The sequence below is a fragment of the Acinonyx jubatus genome, chromosome B1 (assembly GCF_027475565.1).
Source record: "Acinonyx jubatus isolate Ajub_Pintada_27869175 chromosome B1, VMU_Ajub_asm_v1.0, whole genome shotgun sequence".
NCBI lineage: Eukaryota > Metazoa > Chordata > Mammalia > Carnivora > Felidae > Acinonyx > Acinonyx jubatus.
In genome coordinates, this window is record NC_069382.1 from 41,991,517 (window position 1) to 42,007,698 (window position 16,182).

At 31.6% G+C, this 16,182-nt stretch overlaps 1 protein-coding gene across 1 annotated transcript in view; it reads right to left on the bottom strand.

Moving 5' to 3' along the window:
* Positions 1-12,927, bottom strand: part of ADAM2 (ADAM metallopeptidase domain 2) — a 134,443-nt gene extending 121,516 nt beyond the window's left edge. The window contains exons 1-3 of the mRNA XM_015076050.3: positions 12,758-12,927; positions 12,196-12,272; positions 7,530-7,585 (exon numbers count right to left, since the gene is read on the bottom strand). Of these exons, the coding sequence (XP_014931536.1) occupies positions 7,530-7,585; positions 12,196-12,272; positions 12,758-12,812 (188 nt within the window). The 5' untranslated portion in view covers positions 12,813-12,927. The remainder of the gene's footprint in view (positions 1-7,529; positions 7,586-12,195; positions 12,273-12,757) is intronic.
* Between the last annotated feature and the right edge of the window lie 3,255 nt (positions 12,928-16,182).

A 16,182-nucleotide genomic window follows, 5' to 3' on the forward strand; every position in this document is an offset into this window, starting at 1 on the left:
TAGAAAAATAAATGTTGAATATGAAAGAATTTTATGATTCAAAAAGAACACTAGAACAAGTGATTATGGAATATATACTAATTTTTAGTACATATAGGATAATTACAAAAATTGAATATATATTACATCACAAAGTTAGTCTCAACTTTTAAAGGATTGAAATCAAAGAATATTTTGTGTTCAAAAATTACTAGAAATAATAACTAGAAAACTGCCACATATATTGATATTTAGAGATAATGAAATAATTCATGGACCAAAGAAGAAATGTAATATAAACTTGAAAATGTTTGCTAATAGTCAACCAGAGAAAATTCTACACAGCCAAAGATGTAAGGGGCAGCTAAGCAATATTTGGAGAAAAAAGTTAGCCTTAAAATTTTAAACTAGAAAATTAAAATGGTTGATGAATAATCAACTTAGAATTCATTTGAGGGAGCTATAAACATAGATCAAAATTAACACACAAAAAAAGTAAAAGCAAAGCAATAATACAAAAATCATATAATGTGGATGATAACATAAAAATTAGTTCATGAAAAAAGTTATTAAATTGGCAAAGTAATGGTGAGATGTGTCAAAGAAAAAAGAAAAAAAGATGAAATGATATTAAAATGCAAGAGGGTGGCTGACCTTAAAAATACCAGTCTTTGAAAAAGTAAGAGGATACTATGACCAACTGCATACCATAAATTGAAGTTAAATTTAAATGAATGAATACCTAGAAAAATATAATGTGTAAAAACAGACTCAAAGAGCAGAAAAATCTGCATAATCATAGTACCGTTAGAGAATTAGATTAATAGTCAAAAACATCTCTACACAAGGGAACTCCAGGTGAAGTTAGTTTTACTGGTGAAGAGTACCAAACATTCACCATTTCAGGGACCAGAAAGAGATGGGATAGAAAGTGAAAAGATAATATGAGAAAAGATCATTGTAAGTTGTAATTACAAGCTATAACCATAGGGTTCACTCACAGCTGGTCAGTGGTAGACTTATACCTATTTCTAAGGATGCTTGGATCCATGGGAGGGACCCTTACCAAGAAGCAAATAAAACAGATTGATTAGTAAATTAAAATATTCTGTTTAGAGTAAAAAAAAAAAACAAAACAAAACAAAAAACCTCCCCTAAAGGTCTGAATCAGCTTTCCATGATGTTATTGAAAAGATACAGATTAACTGTCTACATACATTTGTCTTCATTTTGAGTCTGTAACCAGTGGGATCAAAGCAACCCAACAGTTAACTTGAACCTTGGATTTCATGAGAATGATATATCTTGTACATATTTTGGTTTTTGTCAGTGATTTAGAGTCAAACCACCTTCTGTGCAACTATGGGACCTCCCTAATATTGCCCTAGCTTTCTTCTTTCCTTCTTCCTACTGTTGTGGTGCAGTGTATCCTTTTTGAAGTACATGTGAATTGTTATGGTAATAAATTTTTTGAGTCCTTTCAGTTATACAACCCAGTGTAATTTGTACATAGACCAATCTTAATTATATTTGGACATAAAATAATTATAAATAAAATATTAATGAATGCAGTTGATTAAATAATAAGTTAAAACCCGGTAGGATGCATTCCTGGAATAAGGATCAATTTAATATTAGAAAGTCAATTACAATAACAGATTAATATATGTTCATAAACAGATGCAGAATTGATAAATTTAACATCCATTAACTATGGAAATAGCAAAGAATGGAGTGAATGTCTTTATGACAATCAAAATATCATCTTTAATTATGAACACTGAAATCATTCTCTTTGACTTAGTGAACAAGAAAATAAGGTACTCTGCCTCAGCTTCTATTTACTATTGTATTATGCTTGTGGTTCCCTGTACCCAGTAAAAAACTAAGAAAATAAATAAAACGCCTATGCATTAGAAATAAAGAAACAAAACTGCCTTTATCAGATGATAGAATTATAAATGTATCTAAAGACATTATTTTTTTGAGCTTCCAGAGAATTTGGTAAGTTTGCTGATGTATATTTACTATATAAGGATCGATTGTATTCCCATGCACAAGAAACACATTTAGAATCTGAAGTTTTTCAAATGTGACTTTTTCAATAGCCTCAAAAGTGTGAAATACTTAAAAAGAAAATGCAAATAAATTTGCAAAATCTTTAAGGAGAATGTCATAAAAATATATTAAGTACTATTAAAATCTGAATAAATGGACAGATATACCATGTCATACACATAGAAATACTTCTCTGTGTTTTGTTTTTTGCGGTGTTGTTGGGTTTTGTCTTTTTGTGGGTTTTTTTTTTGGTATTTTATTGTAAAATGATTAGTTCTTCCCAAAGTGCTGTGTAGATTCAAAGAATCAATATCCCGGACATTTCTTTGTGGAAGAGTTGATTCTAAAATATATGAAAATGAAAAGTACTAACGAAGACAGAAGGACCTTAACTTTAAGCTATCAATATTTATTACAAAGAGATAAATTGAGCAAAAATTTTAATACAGAGGTCAGTAATACATATATATCCATATATACGTAATATATACAGCAGTCATCACATATATATATATATATATAAGATTTAATAAAATTGACATCAAAAAGTCATACCAAAAACTAAATTACTCATCTATCTCAGAGCATGCTCTAAAGTCAATTTCTTGTAGAATAAAGACATAAATATGAAAGGCAAAACTAAAAATATTTTAGGACTGTGTAACATTTAGTCATGGCCTTGGCATAAAGGGGGATTTTTTATACAAGATAAAACTATAATTTAAATAAAGGAAAAATTCTCTTTACTAAAATACCTTAAGTGTGAAAACAGAAGGCATAGAGTAGGAGAAGTTATTTGAAAAACACATCATGAACTAAAGACTTCTGGGCAAAAAAATCAAAAGAATTCCTAAAAATAGGAAAGAAAAGGTTAGATTAGAAAGCTCTTTTGTAAAAGTATAAATATCTTCCATAGGTGCTTAACAAAGAAGAAAATCCAGATAGCCAACTGATATATTTTTTAAAAAGTATCCAGACTTATTTGCATTTAGAGAGATACATATAATAAACATCACATAATCAACAGTTATTGAAAACTTAAAAGATCTCCCATTATTAATAAAATATGCAATTCAGAGGGGCATATAAAGTAGTATAATGCTTTAGGAAAATTGTTTAATAATTATTACAATGCATCTATTTTAATAATACAGACTATCCTTAGTTGTATATCCAGAAAATCTTGTGCACATGTGCCAAAGAACACATATGTAAGAGTTTTCATATTTGAATATTTTAATATCTCCACAATAGAAAAAATGGAATGTCTAAAATAGCAGGATAAATTGTTGTATAATCATGAAATTGGATACTATTCAGTAATTTAGATTCATTTATTTAGAATTCAAAACAAATAGAAATATATTGCTTAGGATAATTAAATAAAATCAGGGAAATGGTTATCACAACAATCTTGAAAGTAGTTACAAATACTGTATAGCTTCTAGAATACAGTCAATGTGTATACATGAATGCTCACTTCATAATTATTCATTTAACTGCACAAATACATTTTATTTATTTTGATTTATACTTAATATATTATACAACAACAAATATTAAAACAACAATTAAAAGGCAATTGGTAGTGACTTTTGTGAAAGACAGAAGATCCAATCTCCTATCTCCATTTCCACTATCAATACACAGAAATGACTGATTGACAATACTAATACATTTTTTAATATAGCACTACACTTTAAACAATAAAGTGGGTTGACAATGCCCTATAGGCCAAAACCTGCCCACCACGTTTCTTTTCTTTTTTAAAAAAATTATTTTGAAAGACAGCATAAGCAGGGGAGGGGCCAAGAGAGAGGGAGAGGGAAGATCCCAAGCAGGCTCTGCTTTGACAGTGGGGCTTGAACCCACGAACCATGAGATCATGACCTGAGCCAAAATTGAGACTTAGACGCTTCACTGACTGAGCCACCCAGTTACCCCCCACCACTTTTAAATATAAAGTGATATTAGAATATAGCTATGTCTATCTATTTTCAAATCTTCTATGCCAACTTTCACAATGACAGAATTCAGTGGTTGCAAGAGAGACCATATGGAGTTCACTCTAAAATGTTTACTATCTAGCCCTTTGCAAAAGGTGGACTGACTTTTGCTTTAAACAGAATGGTCAAAGAAGTGAAAACAAAGACTAAAGCAAGCAGGTGACACTGCAAACTAGGTCAGAATCTGGACCAGAATTGTACCTTAGGTATGGAAGGTTAAATAGCCTCTGGTCTCTAGCATGAAACACAGTGTGGGCTTTCCAGTAAAGAGCATAGAGCTAGAAATATCCTCAGCAATTTGTAAACAGAAGGAGAAAGAATCAATACCTGCTGTCTGTAGACAATGGACAGAATGAAGCTACCCAATCTTGACCATGGCAGAAACAGCATCACATGCAAAAACAAAAACCCTAAACTACATCTCATGCAAATGTGGAATGGATTACAAATTGCCCCATCATTGCTGAAACTCTGAGATGATAAACAATACAAACATTGGAGCCAGCTAAATGGACCCACCAGGAATGAAGCAGAAACATCTATAAAACCCCTTACTTACCATAAGGTTGCCACAAAAGCCTTCAATTTGTAAAAATGCAGTATGTGTGAAGGCACAATAAAACAAGTGGTGCCTGTAGTATTACTCTCAATATGCTCATCTAGATCCATTCTTGAGTTTGGCAAGAATACCTTTGAGCAATGTGATAAAATTGGCGTTCTAATTTCATTTGTTTGACCCCTAGGGGATTGCCAAGTTGATGTGACAAGGCACAAATTGTTGTCAGCTCTTTACACAGTCAAAGCCTCATAGGCTGTTGAGAGTGCAAGTGATACCACTTTGTTTCTATATAAACTGTTGGCTAAGTCTGAAACCAACTAGTTACCAAGATACCATGAGTAGGAGCTGTCAGGATTGAGACACACCAGTAACAGTGGTCACTGAAGGCTTCAGGACTCCACCAGCAGGGGTTCCTTGGCCGCACTTTATTCTGTCTCCTCTGCAACCTAGTATTATTCACTATATTCTCATCTGTTGCATATACAATGAAAAACTACAATGAAAGTTTTGCATTTACTTCGATTATAGATTTGATCTTATCTAAAAAGTTAGGTTCTGTTTATGACTACTTTCTTGACATTTTACAACAATATTTTGAATTTTTCTGAGCCAAGACTTATTTGGTGACTGTGACTTAATTCTCCAAAAGCTGGTTCTTTGATTAAACATTTGTAATTATATTCTAATTTTATCATGCTAGTCATTAAGAAAGTGGTTACTTTTTAAAAGATTTTGTGTTTACTATGTGAAGGTTTTTATTTAAGTGTACTTTGCTTGTATGTGAGAAAAGAAGAGTCTTAATTGTAGGGTGTGTAATATGCAATTCATCGATTATTATCATCATTAGTTGTATTGTATATGTTATACTTTTTTTCCTAATATAAAAAAGACAGACCTTAAGAAATCTACTGCTATTCATAAGCTGTCATTTTTACATTAGGACAAAAAGGTATAGCATATACAATACAACTAATGATGATACAGATGGCTAACAGACACATGAAAAGATGCCCAGCATCACCAGTCATCAGGGAAATACAAATCAAAACTACAATCAGATATCACCTCATACCTTCCAGAATGTCTAAAATTAACAACACAGGAAACAACAGATGTTGGCAAGGATGAGGAGAAAGGGGAGCTCTCTTACACTATCTTGGTGGGAATGCAAACCAGGGCAGCCACTCTGGAAAACAATATGGAGGTTCCTCAAAAAGTTACAAATAGAGCTATCATGTGATCCAAAAATTGCTCTAGGTATTTACTCAAAGGATATAAAAATACTAATTCAAAGAGATACATGCACCCTAATATTTATAGCAACATACCTATAATAGCCAAATTATAGAAAGAGCTCAAGTGACCATCAACCGATGAATGGATACAGAGCCCAAGTGTCCATCAGTTGATAAATGAATAAAGAATGGGATATATATATATATATATATATATATATATATTACTCAGCCATATAAAAGAATGATATCTTGCCATTTTCAATGACATGGATGGAGCTGCAGTGTATTATGACAAGCGAAATAAATCAGAGAAAGACATATACGTTATTTCACTCATATGTGGAATTTAAGAAACAAAACAGATGAACACAGGGTACAAAACAGACTCTTAATTATAGAGAACTGAGGTTTGCGAGAAGGAAGGTGGGTGGGAGGAAGGATGGGCTAGATAGGTGATGAGTATTAAGGAGGGCACTTGTGATGAGCACTGGGTGTTGTATGTATGAGGAATCACTAAATTCTATACCTGAAACTAAGATTACAACTGGATATAAACTGGAATTTAAGTAAAAATTTAGAGAGGAAAAAAAACAATTTCACACAGTTTTTAAAATACATTAATGTAGAGTTGCAAAATTCTTATTTTTACCATTTACTTTTTTTAAAAGTTTATTTATTTTTGAGAGATAGAGTGCATACGCCAGGGGAAGGGCAGAGTAAGAGAATCCCAAGCAGACTCCACTGTCAGCGGGGAGCCTGACATGGGACTCAAACCCAAGAACTGTGAGATACCGACCTGAGCCAAAATCAAGCGTCAGACGCTCAACCAAATGAGCCACCCAGGCATCCCTCCTACTTATACCATTTAAAAAGGACTATTACAGGGGTTCCTGGGTGGCTCAGTCGGTTGAGCATCTGACTTCGACTCAGGTCATGATATCTCTGCCTGTGAGTTCAAGCCCCCACCACACCCCCACACCCCTGTCCCCCCTCCTTGAGTTCAAGCCCCTATCCCCCTACCCATTGAGTTCAAGTGCCACATCGAGCTCTTTGCTAACAGCCTGGAGCCTGTTTCAGATTCTGTATCTCCCTCTCTCTCTCTGCACCCCTCTCCCCACACTCATGCTCTGTCTCTCCCTCTGTCAAAAATAAAATAAATATTAAAAAAAATTTAAAAAGGACCATTACAATTCTTATTTTTCTTTATTCCTTAGTAAGATGTGCTTATTTTTCCTAAATTCATCAGCTGGCATAGTACTGAGTTTGGTTAATTACAATTATATTTAAGTCCTTAATACATTCTGACATGATGTGTTAAGTAATTTTCTTTTAATCATCACTATTCTTTCCACCCTAATTCATGATGATCTTTCAAATATAGTTGAATATTAGGGACTTGAAAAAGATTTTGATAAAGATAGAAAATTATCAAAATTCATCCTTCATGAAATCCATAGATAGCCAAACAAAATTTGATGCTACTGGGAAGAAGGAAGATGGAAGCATAAACTAAAGGTTCAACTTCTACGTATTTATTATATAGACAAAGTTTTTTAAGTCATAAAATAAGAGACAAATGAATAGCCAGTAACTAGGAACATCTAAAAATGCAAAATAATTACATTCTGGATTAATTATAAACAAGAATTAGAAAAAAATACAGGTGGTAAAATAATGTAGATCACCTACTTTTGCATTAGGTTCACGGTGTATGTTTTCCCTTCAATTACAATGTTGTAGGACACCTGGCAGGAGAGTGTATTAAAAAGACAAAGAAAAGTGATAAGAATGTTAGAAAGTAAAACTAACATTTGACATTAATGATAATTACACTGAAAGCACATTAATACAATAAAAGAGGAAAACTTATAATTTAATGTTGATTTATATCAATGAAATGATATATAAATATTGGCTTTCATAATAAAGGTGGATAGAATATATTTTGTGTAATTTCTTAATAAATTTTAAATGAACCCAACAAAACATTTGATCTGAAAAATTGATTTGCATCCAATAATTACATTAGCTTAATAAAGACTGAGGTCACTGCAAAACTTATGCTTAAAATGAAAGAGCATAAACATACTACTAATAAAAAATTTCTATAATAGAGCAAAGATTTAGCAGCACATAAAGTATAATATTTGCAGATTTTATAAAATTCATTCCAAGTTTGGATCAAAATTCATTGATTTTATTAATAGTAAGATTAAGAAATGATGTTTAACAAATGGGCAATTTAGTCTTTATAGATCAATTTGCATAGCCTTGACATCTTTAAATTCTTGGGCCTTCCAATCCAGTAGCATGGTTTATACTTGGGTTTATTTAAACCTTTCATTCCTCTCATCTTATTTTATTGTCTTCAGAGATGAGGTTTTGCTTAACTTTGTTAGATTTATCCAGATTTTGATATTTATGTAGTGTAAAATTTCTTTTTAAAAGTTTCATTTTATATTTTTGTTTTATAGAATGGAAATACAATTGATTTTTATGTTATGGTCTTATTTCTTTTTTTTGTTTTGTTTTCTTTTTATCTTGTTTCTAAAGATTTTACTAAATTATTATGTTATTTCTAATTTTCTGTAAGTAACTTTGGATTTTATTTTATATGCAATCATTTAATCTATAAACGATGATAGCATTATTTTTTCTTTCCAATTATTATGCATATTTTTAATTTTTGTTTTTTTCTTTCCTTATCACAGTGGCTAATATTTCCAGGCAAAATAAATAGAAAAGGTAATACTGGACATTCTTATCTTTTTCTTGATCTCAGGAGAAAAGCTTTCAATATTTCAACTTTGTGCATGATGTTTCTTTCAAAAGCATTTTATCTTCTCTATATGCCACAGTTGATTATTATTCTTAATTATTACATATTTTGTGCAAGTAAACACTACAGCAAATTACATAAAATGCCTTGTCAACAATGTCTATGTTAAAACATAAAAACATTAAAAGTATTTCAAAACAATTTTAAGTACTCTCCCATCCTATTATTAATTCCCTTTCTTACATTCCAACTAACCAACATCTTGAATTTCATGTTTATCATTCCCACGCATATTTTTATATCTATACTCATTATGGATGTTTAAATAATTTTTTGCATAAATTTTAGCTCTGTATGAATGTAATCCTTCTACAAGTTATATATTTCATTGCTGGATTACACATCTGCTTAAAACACTGTTTCAGACATAGTAAGCACTCTGTAAACATTTGCTATCATTATCAATACATGTAGCTTTATAATTTTTCCATGGTATTGTATTACATTTTCCGAATATAGCACAGTTTATTCATCTATGCTGTCAATGGTTATTTAGTTTTGTTTTACTATTTTAAGCAATGTCCCCCCAAATAATCTTAGGCATATCTTTGTACATATTTGCAAGCTATATTTTAAACTAAACCTGAATGAATGTCTTTTATTAAAAAGTACTTTTGCAACTTCAACTTGAAGCTTAAAACTAATCAGCAAATTTGTTGCACCAATGTAGATATTCACAAAAAGTGAATATTATCCTTTTATCCATCTCCTTTAATTGCATTTTGTTTTGTTAGAGTTAACTTTTGCCCTTGATGTGAAATAATACCCTATTGTGTTTACCTGGCAATTCCCTATAAATTTCCTAATTTGTATATATGCTTGATAATTATTGTCCCCTCAAGTTCAACACTTAATTGTCATTCAAAACTTTGTACATGTTTCTATTTTCTTGGTTTTTATCTAATTTATTTGTATGAGTTCTTGATATATTCTGGATACCTTTTGTGTGTTATATGGATGGCAAATATCTTCTGTGAGACTGGAACATTTTTCACCTCATTTATGGTAGCTATTTATTTATATATTTAAATCTAGATATTCCTTGTGCCTTCACTTAAGATTTTCTGTTCCTTTTTTTTCTGGTATCATTCTTCCCTATTATAAGGTCCTAGAAATAGCCTTCTACTTTGTCTTCCAGATTTTTAGTATTTTACTCTCAGATGAATGCATTTAAATTATCTTGAATCAATTTTGGTGTATACTGTAGCATTAATATACATTTTCTTATTATTCCATATCATTAATAAATTTTCTCTTCACCATTTATTAACTAATCCATTCTTTATCCAATGATTTCAATGTTACTATTGAAATGAATAAGTCCTCATATGTGTGTGGGTATTTCAGAGATACTCTATTCTGTTCTGTTAATTTATTTGTCCCTTAGACAATATCACATACCACATTATATTAATTACTAAAACTTTAAAATATGTTTTGAAATGAACCAAAGTGAATCACTGTTTTGTTCTTCAAAGTTAACATTTTTTGTCTTTTACCATTCCATATATATTTTAGAATCAACCTGCCGATTTCCATGAAATTTCTTATGGAATGGTAGTCAATCTACAGATTTGGTAAAAATTAACCTAAGAAAACATTAAGCATTCTTGACTGCCAACATGACCTACTTTCCTTTTTTTAATCTTTCCAGTTTTATTAGTGGTCATAATAATGTCTTTCAATAAAACTTTACTGTATCCTAAAAAGTTCTCTACCTTTTGAATAATATTTATTGTTAAGTAACTTATTTTTGGCCTGTGTGTGTGGGGGGGTGTTGTACATATATGTGCGTATATGTATATACACACAAATATGTATATATACATATACACATATATATACACACTAAAAACACTTTATCACAAAATGTTATTTACTGATATTATTAAATATATGTGTATGTATATGTGTATTTTCCCCTATTTTTTGCTCTATATTTACACTTAATATTTAAGTCTTATTCTTTTTTCTTATTTTGGTCCCAATTCATAATATCCATTAGAATGTCTGGTATTCTGTTATCATTATGTCAAAGTGTTGTCAATACTGATTTTTATTTATTCTGTGTTGCTATACTTGGCCTGAGGAGTCTCTTTTTTCTATTATTTCTCAGTTACTATATGTTTAATATAGCATCTTCTCCAGGTTTTCCCCCCTTCTTTCAGGAATTTCAGTTACTATATACTTAAGTCCCTAATTCAATCCTCCTTCTCCCTTAGCCATTTTTATGTTGCATCTATCTGGTTTCTTTAGCTGACTCTGATCTAATTCTTGATTTTTTTTCACTTTCATTATAGTTTTCACATCTACTCAGGTTTTTTAAAACTGCTAGGCAAATATTCTCTTTTTATGATCTGTACCATTCATTTATTAATTATAACAGTTATAAACATAAACTATGTTATGTTTATAGCAATTTTAAAACTAGTAAGTACAATACAGCCTCACTGGTTCAAATACAATGTATCCAGTACTACTCTACACATAGGGGATAGAGACATTAACACAATAGTGAAACTTTTTCCCTTATGAATTTGACAGCTGAGGACAGGTGATTTTTTTTTGTACTTTTCTTATGGAATTATTGTCATAGATTATGGTGATGCCTAATAGAAGATATTTCCCTTTAAGTAGATTCTGTATATATTTTCTGATATGAACAAGCAATTCCATATTATTTTTGAATTAAAAAATAGAACTCTTCCAAATACTGTTAAATTCCTCACATTATTTTTCTATTTAAATTATTAAATATTAAGTTTCCAAATAAGTATACATTCCTTTTAAAATGATATATTGAGAATTTTAAGCCTGTAATATCTGAATTAGGGTGACAAGTGGGTAGTTGCTAAGGAAATATTTGCATTAAAATTACCAGAACATTTACTACCCAATCAAAAATAAACTTCAGGTGTGGTGTTTGAAAAAAACACATTTCATTTCTTGAGAAATGATTCTAGAAACTAGTAAAAAAAAAAAAAAAGATATTTTCTAATTCAAAGAAAAGAAAATCTACCCTGAACCAAGATGAACTAAGATGGCATGAAAAAAAAGTCTTCATGATTACCGTATTTGCAATCAAAATGCAAAAATTACTCATATAAAACTTCATTAAATGAAATTGTCATTACATTGTATACAAAAACCATAGGCTTACTTAACAACAAGGATACAAACACCTCCAAATATAGGAAAAACTCCTCCAAATATAGCCTTGTAAGTGAATAAGAAGAGAATATCTGGATAAATCAGGTCAATGATTATTCAAAGACACTCGAGAGGGAAACAGATTTAAAAGATGGGACTTGGGGTTTTGAGAATAAGCATCACTGCAATATATTTCTATGAAACACTATTTATTATTTCATTTTCAAAAAGGCTTTCCACTTAAGGAAACTTGGGTATAAATATAAAATTCACCAAATTTGCATGAATGAAAATGCCAAGTTTACTTCCTTAGAAAGAAAATATCCACATGACTTTAGATTGTGAAAAATGTTAGTGCTTAGTTACATGGGATTCAATTCCTCCACTTAATGTTGACCGTATTTTCTCCGGTATTGTAATTTGCACACGTAGTCTTTCAGAATCTGTAAGGTACAAAATGTTTCATTAAAGTAGCATCCATCACCTCATAGCTTCCTCCTCATCTAAATCCTCATCTAAATCCATAATATTTTATATGCCACCTCTTTTTTTAAACTCAATTCCCACTTTCTAGAATTACAAGACTTTTAAAGAGAAATTAATTACAAATAAAATCAGGACCTTTGGACTTTCCAACTACAAAGTCCAGAGGTCAAAAATGCAGACAGAGTACTATATGAAACTCTAACCTTGAGGCATCCAGTTGAACCACTGCATCTCTCATCTTTCATATGGTACCAGGATGAGTGGGGAAGCCCCGTCACACCCCGTGTGAATTTTCTTTGGGTAAGACGATATGGTAGTGGGCTTTGGCTTAAAAAATTGGAGCACCTGCAAGAAGGCACTTTCCCAGGGATACCTGGCCTCTCAGAAGAAAGTAGGAAAGTTGACATTCCCAAAAGTTCAAAGGAAAGGTTTTTGTACTTACTGTTGTCTGTCTGGAGCCCGATGAGCCCGATGACAAGCAGCAGAAGGCACAACATGGCTTCATGTCCTGGATGCCAGTCCGAATAATGGCAGTTGGCTTGCGTAAAGGACTGTTGGGAGCGCGAGGGGACCCCTCCTGGCCGCGCACCTTGCAAGAGACTGTCCACCGTGAGAGCAGAGTGGAGAGGATGGGTGCGGTGTACTGTTGAATGTGGGCGGTTTTGGCTCCTAAATCTGTGCAGGAGGCTTCCAATTGGTTTGACGCAGCTTTAAGCCTGAAAGAAAACAGAATCACTTCCAAAAGGCAAGGTTGAAGAAACAGTTAATGAACAGGAAGATTCATATACACTTCCTAATGAACTTTTTATTGAAGATACATGTATATTCTACAAACCATAGGAGAACAGCTCAATTAATATTCAAGTGAATAGTATAATTAGCACCTAGATTCAGATCAAGAAATAAAATATAGAACCACCAAAACCCAAAACCCCCAGATGGCCCCCTGACAATCATTACTGCTACCATCAGCGATTAATTAGTTTTGTCTGTTTTGAACTTTATATAAATGGAACTAGTCACCATGTACTTTTATGCATGAGTTCTTTTATATATAATATATAATATAAGGATTATGAGATCCATCCATTCATTCATACTGTGAAGAGAAATAGCTTTGTTTTTTCCTCATAGGTGTATATCATACATTGATTGAATATAACACAATCTTTTTTTCCATTTTACTGTTGACTAACATTTGGTTTATTTGTAGTGGTGCCTATTAAAAACCACATTTGGCTATTTTATTTCTTTGGTGAACATATGTAGTGATTTTCTTCAGGTATATTTCTAGAGTGAAATTGCTAGATCACAGGGTATGCTTCAATAGACACTTCCAACAGTTTTCCAAGGTTGTTGTACTAATTTGTACTTTCACCAGAAATGCATGAGAATTCCAATTCATATAAATGCGTACCTACACTTGTTTTTGTTTTTATTTCATGTAATTATTTTGGTCCTGCATTTGGTTTTAACTTGCATTTTCATGGTCATTAATAAACTTTAGCGCAACTGTATATATTTATTGGTCATTTATATAACTTCTTTGGTAAATGCTTGAGTCTTTGGACCATTTTACAATTGGGTGCTCTTGTCTCTTATTATATGCTGAGCCTATTGATGTATTCTAGATATGATTCTTTTGTTGGATATAATGATTTGCAAATATCTTCTATACAGGGGCTTACATTTAACGGATTTTTGTACATACACATTCTTATTCAAAATTCACTCCCCTCAATGTTTGCTGGGATTTCAGGATATACATCTTATTGTGAATGTGAATTTTATCAAAAGTTTCTTTTATATAAATTGATGTGATCTTATAGCTCTCTTCATTTTCTGTTAATTTTGTGAATCAAAATTATTGACTTTCTAGTGTTGAAACAAATTGTATTCTGGAATACATCCTACTTTATGTACTATCTTTTTATATTTTTCTGGATTGATTTTCCAGCATTTTGTTTAGGACTTTTGCATCCATATTCATAAGAAATATTTGTCTGTAATTTTCTTTCATTTCAATAAACTTGTCAATTTTTGTACCAGAGATATGCTGGCCTCATAAAAGAAATTGGGAAATGTTATTCCTTCCTCTATTCTTTAAAAAGTTAGTGTAATTGTTGTGAATATTTCTTCTTTTAATGTTTCTCAGGATTTAGAACTGGAGAGATTTGGACTTAAAATTTTATTTGTGACAGACTTTTTGTTTTAACTTATGAAGCAAATATTTTTAAATGTTCAGATATTCTCTTTCTGTGTTACACAAGTTCTGTTTCTGATGGATTTTATCCATTTCTTCTGAGTTATTAGATATATTGGCCAATGTTATTCATAATCCCCTTCCCTCCTTTATCATCCTTTTGAACTCTGTAGATCTGTACAAATGTTCCATTTTTTCATTCTCAATATTGATAATTTTGTGATTTTTCTCTACATTATTCAATCACTTTGAGTTTATTATTTTTATTTGTATTAACTTTCAAAAGAACTGTTTTGAATCTCTTTTTTGTATTATATATTTGTTTTCTATTTTATTGAGTTTTGCTCTTCTGGTCCTTTTTTCTACTTTGAGTATTGTTTGTTCTTTTTCTAGCTTCTAAGAATGGAAGTATATCTTACTCAATTTAAACCATTCTTTTTTCTAATATATACATTTAAAACTACAAATGTTCATCTATTCATCACTTTAAATTTATCACCAAAGTGGGGCTCGATCCCACAAACCATAAGATCATGACCTGAGCCAATATCAAAAGTTGGACACTTAACTGACTGAGCCACCCAGTCTAATTGTGTATTTTTTGATGTTCTTCCTTTATGACTATGAGGATTTGTGTCTCCCTACCAAGACCTCCATTCTGCGAACAATATAAACTATTACAATACTTTATTCTGATATTTTATTTCTTTTTAAAACTTACATATTTATTTTTTTCTGAAATGTATTCCTCTATATTTTGGGGGACATTTGCTTAAATATTTATTACTTGTCATTACATTTGTGAATACAAGAACAAACAAATGCACATGCCAGCATATATGTGGATGGGTGCATAAAACAGAGCTTCCATTTGTGTAAAATAAGGGATATTTAAGAAGATGTAGATGTCCACTCATTTTACCAAAGACCACCTGGAACACATCTGTGGTTGAACAAGTTGGATTTATTACTAGTGTCAGCACAGGGGGACACACACCATGGGAAACTGTGGTAGTCCTGCGAGGGTGTCATTACGGGATTCAAGCTTGTGTTACGTGATTTGGGGGAAGGCTTATGGAATCTGGGCTTTGCCAGATTAGATGCTGTCAGAAACAAGGGGATACATTTCTGACTATTTTAGTAATTCTTGTCTAGAAGAGGAAAGACTACACTAATGCTAAGTCAAAATTGGTCAAGGAACAGGAATATCTCATGTTAGGATGGAAATGTTTGGTCATTTCTGTGACTTGAAAAGTTTTGAAGTTTTACTTGTATTCAAACATAGAGAGTGGCCTTGCTTTTTTTCTTCATCCATCATGATCAGAGCTTTTGACCTTTTATGAAATTGTTTATGTTCAAATGGAGACCCACACAGCCTATCCGTGTCAGGCCAGCTCCTAGCAACACCAAGGCCCAGCTGATATTAGGCCAGATCCTGCATGTCAGGGGCTGCTTCTCCCTTTCTCATAGGCACTGCATTGGATTTATAGATAAACCCTTATGACATTAACTTTTTCCATCCTGAAAATAAATGTTATATATCTATATAACTTGTTCATGTTTGGTTAGATAAATTGATATAAATGTTGACATATTAATAGATACAAATATATAGTTGTCAACTTTCACTTATTATGCCAAAGGCCCAATACCAGTGAATAAAA